This window comes from Meriones unguiculatus, chromosome 12, assembly GCF_030254825.1.
Source record: "Meriones unguiculatus strain TT.TT164.6M chromosome 12, Bangor_MerUng_6.1, whole genome shotgun sequence".
NCBI classification, from domain to species: domain Eukaryota; kingdom Metazoa; phylum Chordata; class Mammalia; order Rodentia; family Muridae; genus Meriones; species Meriones unguiculatus.
In genome coordinates, this window is record NC_083360.1 from 99,879,246 (window position 1) to 99,903,719 (window position 24,474).

The 24,474-nt window shown below is 43.2% G+C and overlaps 2 protein-coding genes and 1 non-coding gene across 4 annotated transcripts in view; 2 read left to right on the plus strand and 1 right to left on the minus strand.

Annotated features, from left to right (window-relative positions):
* The window catches only part of Cep68 (centrosomal protein 68), a 54,877-nt gene extending 44,013 nt beyond the window's left edge, over positions 1-10,864 (plus strand). Inside the window, exon 7 of one of the 2 annotated variants that reach the window (XM_060365201.1) lies at positions 10,109-10,864. The gene's annotated coding sequence lies outside the window, so the exon portion shown is untranslated. Of the gene's footprint in view, positions 1-452; positions 675-10,108 lie in introns of those variants that run through there. The other variant, XM_060365200.1, reaches the window with a different exon arrangement.
* The window catches only part of Rab1a (RAB1A, member RAS oncogene family), a 28,549-nt gene extending 12,717 nt beyond the window's left edge, over positions 1-15,832 (minus strand). The window contains exon 1 of the mRNA XM_021648463.2: positions 15,600-15,832. Within this exon, the coding sequence (XP_021504138.1) occupies positions 15,600-15,622 (23 nt within the window). The 5' untranslated portion in view covers positions 15,623-15,832. The remainder of the gene's footprint in view (positions 1-15,599) is intronic.
* A 5,871-nt stretch (positions 15,833-21,703) lies between these two features.
* LOC132646964 (U6 spliceosomal RNA) lies at positions 21,704-21,810 on the plus strand. Its single transcript, XR_009585286.1, has one exon. It is a non-coding gene; the product is annotated as a U6 spliceosomal RNA (small nuclear RNA).
* The last annotated feature ends 2,664 nt before the right edge of the window (positions 21,811-24,474 follow it).

A 24,474-nucleotide genomic window follows, 5' to 3' on the forward strand; every position in this document is an offset into this window, starting at 1 on the left:
ATGAAGACTAGAGCTCCTAAGGAGGCCAACAGCAGTTCCTGATGCCCAGGGCCGAGCATGTGCATTACCCACCCAAGTAGAGTAGACAGTCTCTTAGATGATTGCCCTTCCTCTTCCAAGGAAAGAATGACAGTAAACACTTCTGATTCCCGTTCTGAAAAGGCTGAAGAGACTCACGCTAATTAAATCCCAGTCCTCTCCCCTATCAGACTAGAAAAGGTTATGCCACCCAGAAAAAATATCCTCTCCTGTAATCTCAGCAAGCACTTGAGAGGTGGAGACTGGAGAACCATAAGTTTAAGGCCAGCCCCGGCTACACAAGTTCTAGGGCCAGTCTGGAATACATGAGACCCTCTCTCAACAAAAACAAAAGCGTCTCCAAATTTGAAGACCAAATTACTCACTACACAGAGCAATCCTTCAATGAAATAATTTCTATGGTTCTTTCCTAGATCTAGGTCTCATCCCTCTTGTGGGCTGGAAAGATGGCTGGATGGTGAAGAGTGCTGGCTTCTCTGGCAGAGAAACCAGGTTTGATCCTAACACTCCCAAGATGCTCACAACCATCTGTACTCCATTCAGTTCCCTCTTCTGGCCTCCCAGGGCACTGCATCACATGGTACACAGGCATACATGCAAGCAAAACACCCACAGATATATTTAAAGCATCATTGACTTCTGAAAGCCTATATTTTGAATGTTGAACACTAGAAACATAATAAAAAATGTTACCAACATTTTAAGCCTGTGAAAATATTCTTCAGGGCTAGAAACATGGCTCAGCAGTTAAGAGCGCTGCTCTTCCAAAGGTCCTGAGTTCAATTCCCAGCAACTACATGGGGGCTCACAACCATCTATATGTGATCTGATGCCCTCTTCTGGCATGAAGGTGTACACTCAGATAGAGCACTCATAAATAAGTATTTTTTAAATTAAAGAAAAATTCTTCAGAGACATGGGAAAATAGGTTCTAGGGGTAGAGATAATAGCTAGGTACATGCTGGCTCTGAAGCTAGTCATGTGAAATGCCTATAAAGGGCCAAGACAAGATTGCCAAGATAAGACATGGAGAGTTCCAGGACAGCCTTGGCTATAAGGTTGTGGTCCTATTAAAAAGGAGGGAAACTGGCTAGACTCTGATTACATATATATTCATCAGAGGTGCTGTTCTGTTTGTTTTTTGATTACTATGTATCCCTGGAACTTGCTATGTAGATCAGGCTGTCTTCCAACTCAAAGGTATCCATCTGATTCCTAAGTACTAGGATGAAAGACATGGGACACTACATCCAGCTGTTTGTAAATTAGGATTTATTTTACATTTACTGTGTGTTCATGTATTTATGTGTGCGTGCACACACAAATCAGAGGACAATTTGCAGGGGTCAGTCTTTTCTACCATGTAGGTCCTAGGAAGTAAACTGAGGTTGTCAGGCTTGATGAACCAACTTCCTGGCCCAGGAATGAGAATGAGAAACTTTAGCTTCCCTTTAACTATCACACTACTGGAAACAACTGAACCCAGGGAATTGAAATATCCCCCAGGAATCTCATGCTGGGAAAAGAAGCACTGAAGCCATGGGCCAGCACACAGTTCTAGCAACTTCTCAGACCACCTTGTAGGATGAGACTGAAGCCAGACAAAGAAAGGCAAGACTATACCTTGACAGAGACTGATTAGTTGCACAGAGAACTCTGGACCCCTACTCACTCTCATGTCAGGGCCCTAGAGATGAGCTTAATTTAAGGTGTTGCTGGATCTCTTTGTGCCTCTTCCCAATGTGGTTACATTGAATAAATGGCCCCCTTTCTGCTTTCTACTATTAATTTAGCTCTTTTAACCGGTTTACCAAAGATGAATGGCCTAACCTGGCTTGTTGGGGCCACCCAAGGCATGGACTTTGATTTTTATTCTAATAACACCACTGCTAGGACTAACTCAAAAAACATCACTAAAGATGTCTTCAACAACTTGAAGACAACAGATTATCTGTTCACTGTCTCCCAAAGGAATCTCTCAGTCCCTCCTAATTCTGACTACTTCCATAGTGTAATTAAGCACTTTCAAAAAGTGCACCCCCATAAAAGAAAACCAAGATTTTACATTTTCAGAAGGTTCAACTGATTAAAATTTTTATTGTAGAAAGTATAATTTCTTTTTTCTTTCTTTCTTTTATTTTATTTTATTGCTTTATTTTTGAGACAGGGTTTTTCTGTATAACCTGGCTGTCCTGGACTCTCTTTGACCAGGCTGACCTCAAACTCACAAAAATCTGCCTGCCTCTGCCTCCCAAGTACTGGGATTAAAGGAGTATGCAAAGATATACAACTTTTAGAAATAATTACAATTATTCATAAATTATTGCCAGGCAGTAGCGGCACACACACCCCCAGCACGCTGGAGGTAGAGACAGACAGATCTCTGTGAATTCAAGGCCAACCTATTCTACAGAGTTAGTTCCAGGACAGCCAAGGCTACACAGAAAAACCCTGCCTCAAAAAACCTAGATAGATAGATAGATAGATAGATAGATAGATAGATAGATGCCTAGTTCTATTTGCAGCGTGGTATGTATTATTACTTAAACATCTTTTTGGTTTTACCAAATTACCACAGTATACTTACTCCCAAATATATCTGAGCAAAAGAATTAAAAAGATAAATCCAAACTGTTAGTCATAAGTAATACAGAGGCCAAAGAAAAAGATAAAAAGCTTTTTAAACAAATAAATCAGGACTGGAAGCATTATAGCTCAATGGCAAAACACATCTATCACATGATACTCTACATTCACATCATATATAGCACATCATACACACTTGCACACGCCCATAATCCCTATACTTGGGGAATAGAAGCAGGAAGATCAGAATACACTAAATCAGCCTGAGATACCCTGCCTTAAAAAAAAACAAAAAAAACAAAACAGGGCTAAAGACAGCTCAGCAGTTCAGAGCACTGGTTGCTGTTCCAGAGGACCTACATTAAATGCCCAGCACCCATGGCAGCTCACAACCACCTATGACTCTAGCCCCACAGGATCTGACACCTTTTTCTGGACTCTAGGACACTGCATCCACAGTAAATAGGCATACATGTAAACAAAACACCCATCTACATAAAAATAATAAAGTTTTTTCATCAGTAAAAGAGGGCTGGACATTTATAGCTCAATACAGTACTTGCCTACCACAAGCCAGCCCCTAAGTTTCATGGCCAGGCCTTTTACACACAAAAAGAAAGAAACACAAACAAGTTGCTAAATTTGAGATTTAGTAACTTGAGATTTCCAACCTGACACTGTCTGAACAAGCACACCCTCGACCACTGAGTCCTGTTATAATAGAGGACTGAACTGACCACAAATGATGACAGAGGTGTCACTGCTATAAAGGTCAGCTACTCTGTTTCATTTCAGCACAATTACAAGGTTGGAAGAGACACAAACATTCCTGTGTTATTGGTTGTAGCATCCACCTTTAAAAAAAAATCATTTAACTTAGTATATCCTAAAGTTTTTGCAAATGTTATTTTTGAGTTGGTGGTGCATGCGGTGGCGCATGCCTATAATCCTGCACTCTGTAGGCTGAGGTAGCCAAGACTGCCACCAGTTCAAGGCCAGCTGGGGTTACCTTGGAGACCCTGTTGTCTCAAGACAACAAAATAAAAACCAACCAGGCAACCAACCAAAACTGGAGGTAACATTAAAGAGCCTAGCTCCTAAACCATCAGCTTTACTAGCAAAACAGTTGCATGAAAAAAAAAAAAATTATAATCATCTTTACTCTTGTTTAAAAAAGACAAAAAACGCAAGTACTGACTTTAAGGCTCTCTCAAAGACAAAACCAAAAGAAAATATGAGCCACAAAGTATACTTAATCACACTTTGGATTATAACTCAAATAATAAAATATAAGCTGTTCATTGTGGTATAAATGGTTAAACTGGAGAAATAGCTCTTCCTTATAGGATTTCCATGCATACACAGAAGAAAAACAGAAAATAAGTAGATCATCGAGAGAAGAAAACCTGCTGATGAAGTTAAAATTGGTAGGTAGAACTTAGGAGAAAAATTAGGTATCTGTGCAACTTCAAATTATATTCTCCCAAGTACTTATTGCACTGGTGAGTTTTGTTGTTGTTTGGAACAAACGTCTATGAAAAAGAGTCTCACGTAACCCAGGCTGGCCTCTGACTTCATATGAAGCAAAGGCTGCCCAAGGACTCTTGATCACCCATGCACCACATCTGGCTTTACAGTGCTGGTTATAATTTACTTATTTTATGTACATTGATGTTTAGCATGCAGTTATGTCTGTGTGAAGGTATCAGCTCTCACTGACAGTTCTGAGCTGACATGTAGGTGCTGGGAACTGAACCTGGGTCCTCTGGAAGACAGTCACTGCTCCCAACTGCTGAACCATCTCTGCAGCCCCTATATTGATGACTTTAACATACTCCATCCAGTAAGTGCTTTAAATCTTTCTTCTCCTGGGAGATGGAGCTGGGCTATACATTAAAAATTTGGTGGTTATTACCTAATAAAGTAGAGAAAGGGAGAAGGACTTCAGAAGAGCACTAGTATCTATCAAAGGACACTAGTAATTCTTCCAAAGCCAACGCCAGTGTAGCCACTTATAAATACAGCAACAATGTTCCAGTAATAGCATCACCAGAATGACAATAACATACCATACTGATATCATATGCCTTCTGATAAAATGCGATGAATAGAGCACTGACTTCTGTGGTATTTTTCCCCAAATCTGTAACTCTAACCCAATCATCCATTGACTAGATGAATTAATTACACTTGTAATTCAAACACCTGAGAGGCAGTGCCAAGGATCAGTGTAAGTTAAAGGCAACCTGGTCTACATAGTGACCTTCCAGATCAGCAAGGGCTATATAATGAGACCCTATCTCAAAAAAAGGGGAGGAGGGTGGCTGGAAGGTGGCCCAGCAGTTAAGAGCACTGACTACAGAGGACTGAGGTTCTGTTCCCAGCCCCCACATGGGTGGCTCACAGTGAACTATAACTCTACTTCTAGGGGATCCAACACTGTCTTTTGGCCTGTGCTGACACCAAGAACACGTGTGGTACATTTATATACATGAAGGTGAAACACATACACATAATATAAAAAAGAAAAATAAATTTTAAAAAAGAAAAATAAAGCACCAGACAAAAGTAATGTAAGAGACAGTCTAAGCACGCTTCAAAGATATACAAATCAGGGTTGAGGATAGCTTAGTAGGAAGAACGCTTGCTTAGCATGCATGAAGCTTTGGGTTTAACCATCAGTACCACATAAACCCAAGCCTAACTATAGGCACATGCCCATACTATAATCCTAGCCTATAGAAAATGGACATATTCAGCTACACAGTGAGCATATAAGACCTGCCCTACGTACAAGAAACCTGTCTTCAGGCAGGAGAAGGCTCAGGGATTAACAGCACATACCGCTCTTTCAGAGGATGTGAATTTGGATCTCAGCACCCGTATCAGGTGGATCACAGGCATTTGTACCTCCAGCTCCAGGGAGATCCCAGGCCTCAGTCCTCTGTGGGCACATGCATTCACATACAAACACCCACACACAGATATACGGATAAACATATTATATACAGATAATCCAAACAAACAAACTTATGTGGCTGGAGAGATGGCTTAGTGGTTAAAAGCCCTATCTGCTCTTCCAGGGTTCAATTCCCAGTACTTACAAAGCAGCTCACAACTAGCTATAACCCTACTTCTAGAGGATCTGATTCTTCTGGCCTTCATGGGCACCAGCCACACACATGACATAGAGACATACATGCAGGCAACACACCCATCCACATAAAAAAAAAAAGATAAATAAGTTAAAAAAATTTTTAAAGAGGAACCTGTCTCAAGAAATAATAATTGCCAAAACCATTAAGCCAAGTAGTACTCTGGAGTCAGCAACAGAATGGTCTCCTCCTACAAGTTTCCAGTCTGGTCAATATAGCAAACTCCAGGCCAACAATGGCTACATAAGCAAGATCCTGCCTTTAAAAAAAAAAAAAAAAAAAAAAAAAAAAAAAAAAAAAAAAGCTAAAACAAGTGCCAAGACCATGAAAAAGGAGAGACCTCAGGGAACAAAGGTAACTAATATGATATTAACATAACATGGTAATTTGGATTGGATCCTAGACCAGATAAAGGACATTAGAGGAAACATTAAAGAATCAGAATAGTCTACTGTACCAGTATGACTGGGGAGGGGGCTGGGTTTTTTGCTTGTTTATCTAAACACAGGGTCTTACTATGTGGCCCTAGCAGGCCTGAAACTCAGAGACCTGCCTACCTCTGCCTCCACACTGCTGCACCACCATCTCTGGCCCAAGATTTTAAGGTGATGAATGTCATGAATGCAAGGCATTAGTATCTGAGAAAGCAGAATGAAGAGTACAATGGAATTTGGTACACTATTTTTCCAACTTTTCAGTAAGTCTAAATTTAGTCCAAATTTTACAAAAAAAATAGAAGCTTAAACAAATACTAATGAAGAAACCAGCAAAATGGAAGAGATCAATCCTTTTATTAAAAAAAAAATTTTCTAGGCCAGCCAGTACTACCCTTAAAAAAAACAACAAAAACCCATCATTTTAAGAGAGATGGCAAGAGCACGAGTTACTCTTCTAAAGGACCAGGGTTCAATTTCCAGCATCTATGTAGCAACTCACAACCATGTGTAATGTCAGTTCCAAAGGATCCTATGCCCTCTTCTAGCCTCTGTAGGTCCCAAGCAAGCACATGGTGCACACGCAGGCAAAACATCTACACACATAAAATAACATGCTCTTTAAAAAATGTAAAAAGAAGCTGGGCGTGGTGGCACACATCTTTGACCCTAGCACTCAGGGAGGCAGAGGCAGGCAGATCTCTGTGAGTTCCAGGCCAGTCTGCTCCACAAAGTCTCTGTGAGTCCAAGATAGCCAATGCTAGACAAAGAAACCCTGTCTAGAAAAAAAAAAAAAAAGTAAAAAGAACTAAATCCTAGTTAGATATAAGTAGCACACAGCTATAATGCACCAACCAGGAAGCTGAGGCAGGAGAACCAAACATTTAAGGCTACCTGAGAGGAGGAGGGGAAGGAGAGAAGGAAAGAGAAGGGAGGAGCTAGAGTTTCAGGTTGTAAGTACTGGGAACTAAACAAGCCCTCTGGAAAATCAGTGAGCACCCTCCTGAGCCACTTCTCCAGACCCTGTTCACAGCAATATATTATATTTTATTTAAAAAGTAAAGACACATTCAGGTTGGGGCTGTGGCTCAATGGGACACTGTTTGCCTCGCATGCTGGATTCAAGCCTGAGTCCAGCCAGAAAGTAGATTAGGAAGAGATGGCTCAGCCAGTGAAGTGCTTGCTGTGCACACACGGGAAGCTGAGTTCAGATCCCCAGCACCCCCAAAACAGCTGGTACAAATACAAAACCAACTCAGTGGTGTTTCTGTGGACTTTTCATCTCAAATGCTGTTTGGGCATTTTCTGTCTTCTTGATCTTTTGTTTGTATATTTTGGTTTCCTGTGTGGAGAGGTGAGAAAGACAAGGAAAGGACATTGGGTGGGTGGGAAGGTGGAGAAGACCTGAAAGGAGTTGGAAGAAAAATGAATAATCAGAATACATTTTATGAAAAAAAAAATTCTATTAAAAAAAAAGTCAGGCGGTTGGTAGCACACACCTTTTTCTTGGTACTTGGGAGGCAGAGGCAGGCAGATCTCTGAATTTGAGGCCAGCCTGATCTACATAGCAAGTTCAGGACACCAGTCTTGAAAAACCAGATTTAAAACAAACAAACAAGCTGGGCACAGCAAAGGACACTTGTGATTCCCAACACTGGAGTGCCAGACAGAAGGATCTCTGGGGCTTTCTCCAGCCAATCTAGTCAATCAGTTCTTTTCTTTACATGAAACTCTGAATATAAGCTTGACACTATGTTTATGAAACTGAGACCAGTTCTTTCAAAAACACTTATTAGCATATGTTAAGAATACCTAATGGATTTTTAGTATGGTATTTCATACAAGTATGCATACTTACATTAACCTCTCTTGTCCTATTCCCAAGTATTACTGACTCCTTTCTTCTTCACCTAATCCCCTTTAATTTCATGAGGCATGGCAATGAATTTTATTAGGGCTATTTGCAGGAGCATGGAACCTCCTTAACAATGGCTACACCACCAAGGAAAATATCTCCCTCCCCCAGCAACCATCAGCTGCCTGTAGATCCTTAGAGAAGGTTGTGTTGGAGAGCCCCTCCCTAATCTTGACAGGATATCAACGGGTTCAACCTTGTGAAGGTCATGTACAAGCGCTCCCAACTACCCTGAGTTCAACAGTGTAATGGCTTGCTTCCATGGCCTTTCATTCTCAGGAAGATGTTCTCAACTTCTAAGGCCTCAACAAAAAATACCCAAGAGCAGATAAGAAAGAGAAAAAACAAGATAGATATATTTAACTTAAACATTTGAACCAACTCAGTAAAGTCAAACTCAGAGAAAGTCAAAGGCCACTAAGACCTAACTATATATATTTCATATTTTTGTTGCTGCTGCTGTCATAAAGAAGGGTGTCTCTAAATTTTAAGACTTAGAACTGATCTTGCAAAAATTCTCCTGCCTCAGCCTTCTCAATAGCTAGAATTGCAGGCATGGACCACCATGCAAATTTCACAAGCCCTTCTTTTTCGGAACTCATCATGTATCTGAGACTCCCAAACTTCCTCAGCCTTTTCTAAGAGTAGAGGATATGTCATTAGTCCCTGCTCAGCATACCTCTTTCCTGTTTTTAAATCTCCCCATTGGAGCCTTTAATCTTTAAGTTACTTGGAAAGCAGAAACTGGAGGATCACAAGTTCAAGGCCTACCCAGCTACAGAAGAAATTCAAGGCCAGCCTGAACTCCTGTTCCAAAATAAAAAGTAAAAGGCTGGGAAAAGCCGGTCCAGGTGTCACACGCCTGTGATCCCACACTCTGGGAGGCAGAGACACGGAGACCTCTTTGAGGCCAGCCTGGTCCAGGACAGCCAAGGCAAAAAAAAAAAAAAAAAAATGCTGGGGACAAAGCTCAGTGGTAGAGTATATGCATAACATGAAGAATGACAGAGTCAAATCCCCAGTACAAAAAGTGTGTAGAGGCTGAGCCAAAAAACGGCCTACCACTGCCTATAAGTCCAGCTCCAGGAGATCTGACACCATCACACAGACATGAATATACCAATGCACATAAAATACAAATAAATCATTTTTTTTTAGAAAGTGTATATGTGTATGTAATAAAAATCTCTCCATGAATAGTTAAAAGTGTCTATTCAAATGTTATCTGGTTTAAATTTAAGGGTTGGGGGGATGTACTTTGAGGGCATAAATTCAATCCCTGGTGGCATAAAAAGCAGGGGGTTCCCCCCTTTATATCATATTCTAGGGGTGCTGGAGAAATAGCCCAGCATTTAAGAGCATTGGCTGTAGAATGTTCCAAAGGATCTAAGTTCAATTCCCATAATTCCAGTTCCAAGGGATTACCTTTTCTGGCTTCCTCTGACACCAGGCATGCATTAGGTGCACAGACATACATGAAGGCAAAACACCCACAAACATAAATACTAATTTTAAAAAATTCAATCATATTATAGGTATCAAAGCAGCAATTTCAGCCCCAACTTCTATAGGAAAACAGGAATAGGCTGACCATTCCCTTCTCCTTAAAAGGGAAAGGGGGCAATCTGCCAATGTCTCTTACTCAAAAGTGAAATTCAGAGAGTAATAAAAAAGCTAAGTCACATCTAAAATAGCTCATGTAATCGCTCCCACGTTTTTGTTTTTTGTTTTTGTTTTTTAATCCTCTCTCCCTTCCTCCCTTCCACTTTCTGAGACAAGTCTGTAGGCCATGCTGCCCTGGAGCCAAGACTAGCTTAATTGCCTGAGGCTCCTGGGTACTGGGATTTGCAAGCCTAATCATTTTGTTAAGATTCTATACAGCTGCCTGTATACCTGACAATTACAGATGCTGATGCTCTATACACTTCAAAGTCAAAGTCAAAGTAATGTTCTAACTACTTCTTCCAATTTTCCTACAGTGGTTGGAGTACAGAGTGACAGAGGACATGTAGTATGTGCAAGTCCTGGATTTACCAGCAACACACACAACAGAAAACAAAACCCTAATGAAAAAAACTACATGAAAACCATGACAGTAATAAAACACTGTCGGACAGATAACTGGTTAATATGGCTTTATTTCCTGCACTTGGGGGAGGAGAACTTATCTGAAACATTACAGAAAAGCAAAGTATGAAAGACTGCTAACAATTTTGGAGAATTAGAAGTCTCATGAAGGAGGGAGGGCAAGAGAAGATCATCACTGAACTGCTCTGCAGAAGCCCAGGAAAGGTGCTACTCACTTTTAATCTGCGCATCTAGGAAATGGACGCTCGAAGACCAGGGATTCAATCATGGCCATCTACACAATGAGTTTTGTTTTGGTTTAGCTTTTTGAAACAAAGCCTTATGTAGCCCAAACTATTCAAGAATTCACTATGTAGCCTGGGCTGGCCTCAAACTTCAGGCAATCAATCCTTCTGCTTCCATCTCCCCAAGAATTGGAATCACATTTAGGAGCCACCATGCTATGCTATTTTGTCACTTTAATTAATTAATAAATAAGCCTGATGACTTGAGATCAATCCTTGGGACCCACATGGTATAAGAAGAACTTTCTCTCACAGGCTATCTATCCGTCCTCAACACACATGCTATGACACACACACATCCATGTGTTCTCTCTCCCTCACACATGAACACATCAAAACAGGATTTCTCTGTGTAGCCCTTGCTGCCCTGGAGCTCACTCTGTTGAACAGGCTGGCCTCAAACTCAGAGATCCACTGTCCCTGACTCCAAGTGCTGGGATTAAAGACCCAGCAGCAGCCCCACCTGGCTCTATTTAAAAAAAAAAAAAAAAAAAAAAGAAAAATTTAACTTTGGTGGGTGGGAGATGCTTCATCAGTAAGTGTTTATCTAACAAACATGGAGACCATAGTTAGATTTCAAGCACCCACCTAAAAACATAAACAAAAAACCAAGTGTGGTGTCCCATACCGATAATCTCAGCAGGAGAAGGAAGTAGAGATAGGAAGATCCCTGGGGCTAGTTGGCCAGACAACCTAGCCATTTCTATGAACCCCAGGTCCCAGTGAGAAACCTTGTCTTAAAGAATAAGTAAATAAGGGCTGGAGAGGTGGCTCAATGTTTAAGCGCACTGGTTATCTTTCCAGAGAACCCAAGTTTAGTTCCTAGCAACCACAGGACAGCCCACAGCTCAAGATGGCCTCTTCTGATCTTAGGGCACTGCATGCACCATATACATGGTACAAAGACACAGTAAGAGCAAACACAGATAAAGGCAATAAGTAAATAGGTAGATAAACACACAGAGAGAGAGATAGGATGGCTCCCAAAGAATGACCTTTGACCACCAAATGCATGCACACAGATGTGCAAATACACACAACACTCATACATATACACCTTCAAGTACACCTATGCACACAAAAAGTTCAAGGCTAGTGATAGAGTTCAGCTGGTAGAATGCTGGACAGTAACACACAAAGCTACAGGTTCAATCCCCATCACCTCATACCTCAGCACTCAGCAGGTAGAGACAGAGGATCAGAAGTTGAAGGTCATCCTCAGTTATAAAATGAGCTTAAGGCCAACTTGGGATCCTTGAAACACTGTCTCAAAATCAAAATAAAAAATGAATAAAAGTTCCCTAGAAACTAATAGATTATGACAATTATTCCTTCCTTCCTTTCTTTCTTTTGTTTGTTTTTGTTTGTTTGTTTTTCAAGACAGGGTTTCTCTGTGTGGCCCTGGCTGTCCTGGACTCAGTTTGTTGACCAGGCTGACCTCAAACTCACAGAGATCCACCTGCCTCTGCCTCCTGGAGTGCTGGGAATACAGGTGTGCGCCACTACACCCAGTGACAACTTGTTGAAGATATTAACTCTGTGTCTGGTTCTGTCTGTCTCTCTCTGAAGACAAAGTCCCTATGGAGCCCTTGACAGTCTGACATTCACTAATGTAGACCAGGGAGGCCTGGAACTTTCAGCGACTCTCAGCCTCAAGCGCTCAGACTACAGGCTCCCACACCCCTGGCACTGTTAGGTATTTTCAATCAGTATACTAGAATAATCACTGCCTGCTTCACTACCTACCTCTGAAAATCAAATCTTGGGCCAGCAACATAGCTCAGTGCTTACAACAAGACTAAAGACAGTTCAATCCCCAGGACCTGCATGAGAGAAGGACAGAACTGATTTCTGCAAGTTGCCCTCTGACCTCAAGTTCACTGTAGCATGTGACCCCTCTCCAAATGCACAGTAAGTGTAGAAAGCCAAATCTTTCTTCAGATCTCCAAGAAAAGAAAAAGCTTTCTTTCACCCTTTCCATGTACTTTTCCAACTGTTAAGATCACATTTTCAGTTGTTTTTGTTTGTAGTTGAAATGAATGTGACTCAGACATTACCCTTAATTCCTGTCAGAAGGATAACAGGTTCTTTGCTTCTCCCAAATCAGCCTAAAATTGGTTTTTCTTCAGATCATATACACACAGTCCCCACACACACACAAAGCAATGAGACAGATTATAACTTAAATCATTTTTGATATACTGGTTGCACTTACAGTTTTCAGTAATAAAATATCATTACCTCTAAACTTAAGCAAGTTTCATAAATCCTTTTCTCAAACACCTGAACTACTTTATTACATAGTCTAGAATGGAAATATAAGCCAGATATTAGTATACTTGAGAACTCAAAATAATATATAAATGACTGGCCATGTAGGGCATAGTGACTTAATCTGTAATCTGCACTTGGGAGGCAGAGACAGGAAGACTGCTACAAACACAAAGCCAGCCTCAGCCAGGCTTGGTGGCACACCTTTAATTCCAGCCCTCTGGGAGGCAGAGGCAGGTGGATCATTGTGAGTTCCAGGCCAGCCTGTCTACAAAGCAAGTCCAGGACAGCCAAGGCTCTTGAAAAATCTTCCCTGGCTCACTTCTGTGCTAATAATTCTCTTATGTAGCTTATTGGGGGGGGGGGGGGGGGGGGAACCAGAGGTAGTTCTTTCCTTCCACCATGTGGGTCCCAGGGACAGAACTCATCTAAGTGGCAGATGCTGAGCTATCTCACTGGTGTACTTGTAGTTTTCTTAATTGTCTCTTCAATAACAGTCTTCCAAAACCCAACAGGCAACCAGTACAAGTGATTATACCTGAAATCATACTGCTCTGACCCACTCTGCACATCTGCATGCTCTATCTACTAGGATTTGACATGTATAAGAAACTATTTTGTATATTATGTCACAGGACCCTTGAGGTTAAGCTTACATTCTTAAGTCTTAGCTCACTTAAAAATGACTTACACCACTCACAGCATGCTCTGGACAGCTGTCCAAGTTGTGTACATTACAGGGGCTGGAGAGGTCGCTTAGTGGCTAAGAATATCTACTGTTAGAGAACTCGAGTTCAAGTCCCAGCACCCACATCAGCTGGTCACAGCTGCTTATAGCTCCAACTCCAGGGATGCCTCTATGCCAGCAGTTCTCAATCTGTCAAGACCCCTTTGAGGGTTGAAGGACCCTTTCACTGAGGTCACATTATCAGATATCCTGCATATCAGATATTTACATTACGATTCATATTGGTAGCAAAATTACAGTTATGAAGAAGCAACGAAAATGTTATGGTTGGGGTCAGCACAACATGAAGGTATTGAAGGGTCATAGCATTGGGAAGTTTGAGGACCATAATAAAAATACTTAAGTATTTATGAAACAAATACAGGAAACTTCTCAAATAGTATTGGTTTACAAACCTTCCTAATATAGCAAATCAATATTATTTACTGTTGCTAGAAGAACTAACTAGGAACCCAAATTCAACTTTGCTTAACTAAACTAATTTTGTCCTGGAGAGTCCTTGACTGGGGGGGTGAGGGCTGCCAACACAGCAAGTATGTCACTATATGAACTGTTCCCAACTTCTTAAAGAAGTATGAAAGCCTGGGCCAACGACATAGCTCTGGGGATACAGTGCCTGAGTTCAACACCCAGAAGCAAAAAGGCAGGAAGAACAAGCTCACAAAATGTGTCCCATGACCTCTCACACAAGCATTGTGGCCCCTATGCACCTGCACTCACATGCATCACGAACACACATACACACAAGAAAACTAAAGCATATAAAATAAAACTTCTGCTTAACACAAATGAAAAAGAACATTTCAGCATTAAACCACAGTCTTACAAAACTTGAACTTAGAGTGCATTTTGCAAGAGCCATGTGACACACACATGACAAGTCAGCTAAACTGATGGATGGACCTTTCATGGGGAAATACTTAGTGGTAACTGACCAAAGCAACAAAAAGTTAGTTTTTGGGGGCAATACTGACTTCTTTTATTAAAAAACAAAACAACAACAAAATTCCTCTCCCTTAAAGATTTCTGGCACTAAAGAGGAATAAAAATGACATCTCTTCAAGTTATGAAAACCATAGAAAGATTTTTGCTGCCAGTCAAGAGAGCACAAGAAAGTCTACCCAAGAGAACACCAGTTCCCATGCAAGGTGTGTCATGTCACATCTCCCATAGTGACTTCTTGAGTAAGCAAGAAAAAGGAATGCATTAACTTTTCATGACACGTCATGGAACCTCATTCCCTATCTACAGGCATTCAACTAGGTAATCTAAAACCTACAGCTCTACCAGAGGTCCCAACTCGTTTTGTTTCCTTGTTTTTTCAAATTTATTAGCAAACTCGTACTTTAATTTGGTAATACCAGAAAGACATTTTTAGTTTTAGTTCAGATTTTTGTTGTTGCTGCTGTTGTTGACCTACTGAAGACAAAAGGTGACTGGGAGACTTTAGGTGTCCTCTAAAACAAAAACTTCACAAATGCCCAGGATTTTAGAAGGGCCATGGTTCATAGTTCTTACAAAACTCTTCCAGGAGACAAGCTCCAGAAGCTATTGAAACACTGTAAATAGCTTCTCACCGTCTCCTCATTCCCCTCAAACCCACGCAGTCCCGAGAAGCATCCATATTACCTGAAACCTGACAGAGCTCTAACAAGCTCGGGATTTACAAGTAAAGCTGGTTTCCTCCCTGCCGACACTGACAGCTCCGCAGAGCCGGCGCAGGCTCTGACAGTGCCCTCTAGCAGAACTCTCCCACCTACCTCCCCTTAAAAACAAGTCCTCCTCCAGCCGTCACTGCCTCCAGAGACGCGCCCCTCCTGGCCGCTGTCCGAGGCCGATTCCCCAACGCCGGGCCGCGGCACCTAGCTCCCCGCCGGCTGCGCCCCGGCCCCGGCCGCGGCCCGGAGGCCCGACCCCTCCCCGCCGCGGCCCTCGGCGGTCAGACAATGGGGGCCTCGGGCTGCTCGGTCCCGCTCGCCTGGCCCACCTCCCACACTGCTGCGCAGTGAAAATCCCAGTCGCCCTCACCCCCGGCCGGACGCCCTCACCCCCGGCCTGCCCCGGGTCTCCTGCACTCACTATTCGGGATTCATGCTGGACATGTCACTGCAGCTGCCGCCGCCGCCACCGCCCTTGCTGACGCAGCCGCCGCCCCAACTCTCCACGCCACGGGTAATGGAAGGGAAGGAATGAGCTAAGCTGTTCCGGCAGAGCAAACGTCGACCCCACTCCGACCCTTAGAACACAATCAGCAGCCGCCGCCACTCAGTGATCGCTTCCACCCAAAATGGCCGCTGACGAACCAGGAACTAGGGAAGCCTAGGCCAAGGGGCCTGTCGCGGCCCAGAGGGCGGCCGCGCCGCGAGGCACGCCGGGAAACAGAGTCCGTGAACGAGGCACGCGCAGGGCAGCCTGACGGGGCCGAGGACAGCATGCACTCAGTTTCCCACTAGGCCCTGCGCTTTGTACGCATGCGCGCCGGCGAGCTTGTCGCCCGCCCCGTCCGGATTCCCTCACCCCACACCCTGCCCTTCCTGCTCCCCTCCCTGCTAGCTTGCTGGCTAGGACTTTGCTCGGACTCCCCCTAGCGGATTGGCTAAGGCCGAGCGGACTGTGTTGATGTCATCAGTGAGACGTGGCAGCTGGGCGAGTCGGCGCCTCACGGGGAAGGGAGGAGGAAGGAACCCGGAGGAGGGCGGTGCCGCAGCCGAGGGGGTGGGGGCTCCTGGGGACCGCAGGGCAGAGTGGGGAGGGGGAAAGGGAACTGGAGGGGAGGGGTGGGGACAGCCAGCTCTGGCAGGACAACCGGGCCAACACCCTTAGAGCCTCAGGGCTGCTTTAAGGACAGAAGGAAAGTCAGGCAGCCTCTGTAGACCTTGAGCTTTCTCCCTCACCGGACCCCTCCTGTTCTTTTCTGGCCTTTTTTTTTTTTTTTTAACCATTTACTCTAGCAACTTGACATTGCAATAGCTTCAAATGGACCCTGCTTCAATCTGTTTTCTAGCCCCATCCATTTGCACACACAGCCAAATTTATCTGTATTACACCTGCATCTCGACCTCCCAACCTTCAACCTTCTAGCTTGTTGAGACACAAGCTAGAGTCAGCCAAACCAGCCTTCTTACTTGAGGCCTAGACTTAAAGTTGAATTGTGTTTGTTTGTTTGTTTGTTTGTTAGTACTAATTCTGTATCGCTTTGCAGAATTAGACAGTAAAAAGTGTTTTTTTTAAGACATGCAATTTTTCACTATATACTCCAGAACTAATATTAATACATTTTTTTTTTAGATCTTATGGTCTTAACTTTAATCAGCTCAGGAATTTAAATCTCCACTAAACTTTAACACATTATCTTGGGTTATTCATTACAAAGGACATAGAATAATTCACTGTCCAAAGTTTATCTTCCAACTTGTTCTAAGCAAGAATATCATCTCCTGAGGCTGACTGCAGAATTACTGTAAATTTCTGTAACAACAAATATTCAAAAGAGGCTGTTCTCAGTTCTAACTATATCCTCAGTACATCTTTAAACATTCCCCTGGAGTTCCTTCATGTACCTTGATTGACAACCTCATCAGATGGTACATAAGTTTTAGGTTTTTGTCTTGGTGGTTTTTTGAGACAAGTTTTCTCTATGTAGTCCTGGCTGTCCAGGAACCCACTCTGTAGACCAGGCTGGCCTTGACCTCACAGAGATTCACATGTTTCTGCCTCCCAAGTGCTGGAATCAAAGGCATGCACCACTACTTTTCAGCTCTTAGATGTATCCTAAAATAACATTCTCTCTCCTTCCCTCTCTTTCTTTCTCCCTCTCCCTCTTTTCCTCTCTCACTTTCTTCCCCTCATCTCTGATATATGTGTGTATGTGCATATGTAGAGACTATGCTTGACCACGTTTCCCTTTATAAAGGATAAAAATCAACCTCCAGTGTCTTCCCTGTCACTCTCTGCCTTACTTTTTTGAGACAAGCTCTCTCACAGAACCTGGAGCTTACTCTGCAGTTGGCTAGACTGGCTGACAGTGGACTCCTGGATCCTTCTGTCTGGACTTCTAGCACAAGTGCTTTGAATGTGTGCCGCCACTGTTCCATGAGACCACAGACCCTCAGATCTTCCTGCATAGGCAACACTTTACCCGCCAAGCCATCTCCTCAGCCCCTAAACATACCTTTAACAAGTTTTGCTGGCTTAAACTTTAATATATGTCATGTTTAAGTTTTTACCAATAGTTCAAATTAATAACTCAAAACAATCCAAGCATTGGTGGCTCACACTTATAATCCTAGCACTGGAAAGGCTAAGACAGGTAGATTGATGGAAATTTGAGGAGAGTCTGAGCTACATAGTGAGTTCTAACCTAAGCTACATATGAAACTCACTCAAAAAACAACTTGTTTAAAAATCTGAGAATAATTCATTAAAAGGCTGTATTAAGTGCCCCAGTGTTAAATGAGAACATCTCTAGAGAGTGGAAGTGTGTGTCAGCAGCAGGGCACTGACACATTGTGGGTGAGGCTTGGCTTTGACTCTCAGTATCCTAGTAATGCCTCGCCTGGAGCTGTTAGCCCTTTCCTTAAAACAAAGAAAAGGAAAAAAAGATTTACTTTTCTATGTATGTGTCTGTGTCTGTATGAATGTATTTGCACATGTGTGCTAGCACCTGAGGGAGACTAAAGAGTGCATTGGATTCCCTGGAGCTAAAGTTACGGAGGGTTTATGCCTGACATGGGTGCTAGGAATACAATTCTGGTCCTCTGTAAGAGCAGTGGTTATGTTTAATCACTGAACTATCTCTTCAGAGCCTCCTCCCTTCTTCCTCCTTCTTCACATTTATGTACTTTGTATGTGAGTGTATATGTCAGGGCACACGTGGGGTCAGCGATGTGTGAGTGTATGGGGTACATGTCAAGGTACACGTGAAGGTAGAGATGTAGGTGTGTGGAGTACATGTCAAGGAACACATGAGAAGGCAAAGATGTTTGGGTGCATGGGAGTACATGTCAGGGCATACATGTGAGGTCAGAGAACAAGTTTTAGAACTTGAATGTCTCACCAAGTGGGTTCTGGGATTTAACTCAGCGTACTAGTCTTGGCAGCAAGCACCTTTACCTACTAAGTCATCTCTCTTTTGTTATTTCCCTTCTTTCCTTTTTTTTCTTTTCTCCTTTATTGTCACTCCCTATTTCAGATACATATTACATGGTACTTAACAAATGCATGTGGACCTTGTTCTGGGTTTCGAGGAAAAGGAGTAGATTTGTTTTGCTATTTTGAGATAGGTTCTCATGTAACCCAAGCTGGCCTCAAGTTCACTATTTAGTTGAGGATAGCTTTGAACTCCTCTCAGCTGCCTGGTCTGTGATTTCTAGCACACCTTATCATGCCCAGCAGCACTTGGAACGTATGTTTAAGCAGTACAAAATTGATATTACCATTCAGTTAGAAAGATCTGAGAATACAGATATGGTGCTTGTATAAAAAGCTGACAACCTGAGTTTGTTCCCCCAAACCATCTAAAGGTGGAAAGAGAGATCTGCCTCCTCAGAGTGGACCTCTGACAGCCACAGGTGTGCTATGACATGTACACACATACAAACACACACATACCAGTACCACCACCACCACAACAACAACAACAACAAACACAACAAGATTTAATTTAAAAAATCAAAACTGAGCCAGGTAGGTGGTGCATGCCTATAATGCCAGCACTTGGGGAGGCAGAGACAGGAGGATCTCTGCCTGCTTTATAGCTGGACTTCTTGACTGTGTGACTTCCCTCCATGCATGGAGAGACAGGGAGGGCCATGGACTCTAGCCTAAGTATCCAGGCACTCTCCAACTATATGAATCCAATTTTGTCCTAATGCATGTGGCCTGGGTGATCTCAGACAGGGCCCAAAGTGTATAAGCTGGGGAAGACTAGAGTAGGGGACTCCATCCATGTGGCTAGTGGGGAGCCATCATTTATGCCAGGTGAAGACTTGCTGGCACAGCATCTACCATCCTGTAAGTACCCACTCAACCGTGCTCAGTAAGTAAGTAAATAGAATCAGACTTCAGTTTGTCACTGGGACCTTAGAGGTGGGCGGGGTGGACATTACCCAGTTTCCCCACAGGAGAAAATTTGTGTAATATAAATCAATTGTCAGTTGTGAATCAGGCATTTAGAAAATGGTAAGAGGTGAGTGAAGGCACAGAAAACGGTTTCAGCATTTCCAGCTATATCACTGTTATGAACGAGGTTGGCCAAAAAAAAAAAAAAAAAAAAAAAAAAAAAAACAGACTGAAATTTGGATCATTGACAGAAACTACGGAGAAGCCACTTAACTTGGAATGTGCACACTGATTTGAGGATTACTGGTCACAGGGTTTGGGGGAGTTAAGGCGGCAGACGTCTGGGCTTAGGTGAGATCATGAGGAGCCCCTGGGCGCCTACTGAGAAGTTTAGACTAGTCAGCAACAAGCAAAGCAATGCCAAGTGGAAGAATGGGAGTTGGTGAGCTCAGCACTGGGGAGCTATGTGTGCCTGCAGGTAGGAAGATCAGTTTAGCTGTTAAAAAGTAATTAGATTCCTTAAGGTAAGGGCTTGTGTGTCCAGTCTGAGGGCAATCTACCCAGAATAGAAAGGAGGGGAGATTCCTGAAGGAGATAGAATCTGCCTGTTTGCAGGGAAGGGAGGAGCTAAAAATAACAGAAATAGCCAGTTCACCTGCCAACAGGGAAGCAAGGCCCCAGCAAAGTGAGAGAACAGAAGAAAATAGGGTAGAGAAGAGGAAGGCTGAGTGGTCTATGCCTTGAGGACAAGCAGAGCTCGCTGCTAGGGAATGCTAGAACTGCTAGAAACCATCATCCTAATTTGGCAGGCACACACGCACACAGAAGAATACACACATACTTATACAGGGACGTGTGTGTGTGTGTGTGTGTGTGTGTATGCTCACACATAGACACACACACACACAGCCTGGGTGCTAGAGATGAGATTCGTTGGAAGAGAAAGCTCGTAATAGTATGTGCAAGGCTCTGTTCTATTCTCCATGTGCTTGCGCACACACATACATACTCACACAAAAGCCTGCAAAATAGAACTGTGTCAGAGGTGAGCAAATCTAGACTTGGGCTTTGGAACCACCTTCCAGGAAACATGTGGTAGGAAGTGTTTTAAAGCTAATGTATGGTCTTGGGAAAGACTTTGGGGAGCTAGGGTTGGCTCATTTAACTGGACCAACTGAGTTTGTACATCCAGGTTTATTTGGAGTAGAAACAAACTATTATTATTGTTACTATTAATGTTTTTATTTTTAATTTTCTGAATGTGTTTGTGAGTACATAACTCAGGTGTACAGATGTTGCTGAGGCCAGAAGAGGGTGATGGACCCCTTGGGGCTGGAGTTATAAGCAGTTATAAGCTGCCTATCAGGGGTGTAGGATAAAAGGACCAAGGCAAAAGGAAAAACACCCTGACCGTGACATGACACCAAGCCTAAGACCAGGGATAGGAAACAGGGTCCCACTAATTCCTGAGCACAGAATCCTATCAACCCTGAAGCTTGCTCCCAATCCCAAGCCACCATCAACCCCCACCCACCCACCCAGGAAACCCTATATAAACCCTATCTTCTGCTCAGTTGCTTCTTGCTTCTTGTCTCCTCCCGGACACCCCAGCAGAAGCAGCCACACTCCTGGGTTTTTCCTCCCAATAGATCTCTTGAGCGGGATTTGCCATGCTGAGTGACCTTGTGGTATTCCTTGGCTCCTGACTGTCAGGTACCTCTTGGAGCAGAGCTGTAACACTTATAATAGGGGCTAAGAACCAAACTTGAGTCCTCTTCAAGAGCAGCAAGTGCTCTTAACTGCTGAGCCGTCTCTCTAGCCCCCAAAGCAAACTCTGAGTCTGCATGACCAAAGCCAGTGATAGAAGTTAAGGCAAGGCACACAGTAGTCTGGGAGTGAGAGCAAGAGTGAGTTCCCTACGTGTCTCATTGTGTTTCCGGGAGAAGCTTTCAGGCTGGGGCGTACTTCAGTGGAGGGTTTGCCCAGCTTGTGAGAGGCCTTTGAGGTTAATCCTCCATTAAGATTGATAGCTCCAAGAAGCAGGTTGATAGTGGGCTCATAAACCTGTAAGTCTCCCAACTTGAGAGGTGAGGCAGAAGGATTAGAAGTTCAAGGTCCTATGCTTGCTTTAGGACAAGGCAGCACATCAATTAAAATTGAGAAGATACAGATATTAGCAAGGCCCCTGCACAAGGACAACATGAAAATCTGTAAAGCTTCCCATATATTTTTTTGTCTGTATAATTTTGTTCAAATAACTGCAGAACCCAGGAAAGCTGTTGCTGGGATAAGTTCAGAACATAATGCTGTTATTAGCCCTACATATATTTATCTATGCATATGTAAATGCATGTATATAATCACATACTACATATATGCTCTAAGATTTTGGAAACATTCACTGTGCTGTCAGCTTTGGTGACTGAACCCTGCGGTGGCAATAGTGGCCATCAACAGGACTGGGGTGGCATAATACTACCTGTTCCCTCCAGCTGAGTTATTTCTGCCATCCATGGACTGTGTGTTTGTGGACTAGAGAGGTGGCTCACTGGTCAAGGACACAAGTTGTTCTTACAGAGGACCTGGTTCAATTCCCAGAACCCACAAGGTAGTTCACAACCATCCATAATTTCAGCTCTAGTGGGTATGACATCTTCTGATCTCCAAGGGCATCAGGCACAGACATGATGCACAGGCACACATGGGGACAAAACTTTCTCACATAAAATAAATCTAATTTTAAAAAGTAAAAAGAAATCTGTCCAGAAAAAAAAAGTCTTTGGACCAAAGGCTGGCCCTTTCTCTTCTAGCTCACATTGATTGCATCATAAAGTCATTTTATTTCAGTAACTCTAAGGTACGATATTTGATTTGTGAATAGTAAATAACAGGAATGAACGGTCTCAGGGCATTGAAGTTGAAAGATGTTCTCAGGACTCAAATGTCTTAGTCACCACCACCCAGTTTCTCAAATAGTCCCTCCAGATCTTTAGCCTTGCCCCAACCACCTCTAACTACTACCCACTTCCTTTTAAGGTGTTTCCCACCACTGTACTGCCCTTCACCTCCTCTCCAAACTTGGAGATACTCTCCTATTGCCCTAGAGAGGTAGGGGAATTCTCTATCTTTCACCTCAGCTTCCTACAAGATGGAAAAGCAGAGGCCTTGTGGTTCTGACATCCCTATACCCCCTCAGCTGAGACCTCTTCACATGAAGCAAGGATGGGCTGCACTAGCCTGTGTCCCCAAATCCCGATGAGAGGACAGAATACTGGCATGGCACAGAACCTTGGAAAGCATCAATTCTTTTTAGACAGGAAGCCAAGCCCAGTGATCTTGTCTCCTGACTGCCAGGCCCTCCCCTTTGCTTTATAAAACAAGTATCAGAGGACACTAAGGGGAAAGGATTTGCCAGATGTGGTGGCAGGTACTGGGAGCCAATACCTGGGAGACTGAGGCAGGAGTATTGTCGGGAGCCGCTCCCACCATTACAAGATGGCGCCGGTTTCCTGCTTCCTGGTTCTTCTTGCCAAACGTTGTCTTGCGATGTACGCATGCGCCACTTTATGCTAATGTAGGTTTGGTTGTTCTCCCTATTGGAGAACACATGCTAATTGGGTTTTGTGTAGAGCACCAATCACAGACGAGCAAGTCACCCTGCTGGCTATTTAAGCAGAGCACGCACAGGGTTTGGGGTCCTTCTCCATCTACTTTCAAGAGCTTCGCAATAAAACTGCTGCTTGACAAATCCTCTGTTGCCGCGTCATCCTTATCGGCAAAGGCTGCGCGCGACAGAGTATCACTGCAGGTTTGAGGCCAACATAGACCACATAGAGTTCCAAGCCAGGAAAGGCTTTCCTAGAACTTGCTCTATAGACCAGGCTGGTCTCAAACTCACCAGAAATCCACCTGCCTCTATCTCCCTAGCACTGGGATTAAAGGCGTACTTCACCAGGACCAGCTGGCCACAAAGGTGGAAATTCTTTTTCTTACTTTTTTTTCTTAAGACAGGATCTTACTATGTAGACCAAGCTGGCCTCAAACTCACAGAAATGTGCTTGCATCTGCCTCTGCTTCTGTTTCCACCTTAACTTCCAAAGAGCTGAGATTAATGGCTTTTCCACCCTTTGCTTCAAGAAGCTCTGCCAAAAAAAGAAAAAAAAATCTTATCAGGAAGAGCTAGAACTGCTTTTTTCATCCCCCAAGGACTTAGTTTCGTCTGTTCATTGATCCACCCTACCACCCATCAATTGTATACTGAGCATATTTTCTTCATAACATTGAAATATGTCAGTGATTGAAGCTGACCAGGTCTATGTTCTCCTAGAGAACATAAATTGATGAGAGAGAACTGTCTATCAGCTTCAATTATTTCCTCAAATCTGAAGTATCACTGATTTCCACCATGGGTTCAGATGCAGCTTCCCAAGAAGGGCAAAGAGGAGGAGCAGGAGGAAGAAGAGGAAAAGGAGGAGGAGAAGGAAGAAGACTAAATATGCATATTGGTTATATGTATATAACCAGCCCTATGGGCTAGGTGTGATCATGCATGATTTAATCCTAGCACTTGGGAGGCAGAGGTAGGTGAATCCAAGTTCAAGGACATTCTGGTCTACATGGTGAGTTCCAGGCATGTTAGAAAAACATGTGAGACCCTGTATCAAGAAAGAAAGAGGGCTCAAGAGAGATGGCTCAGCAGCTAAGAGCACAGTCTGTTCTTCCAGAGGTCCTGAGTTTAATTCCCAGCAACTACATGGTGGCTCACAGCCATCTATACTAGGATCTGTTGCCTTCTTCTGGCACACAGATGTTCATGCAGATAGAGCAATCATATACATTAAATAAAAAATAAATAAGAAATACAAAACAAAGAAAAACAAAAAAAATTAGTAAA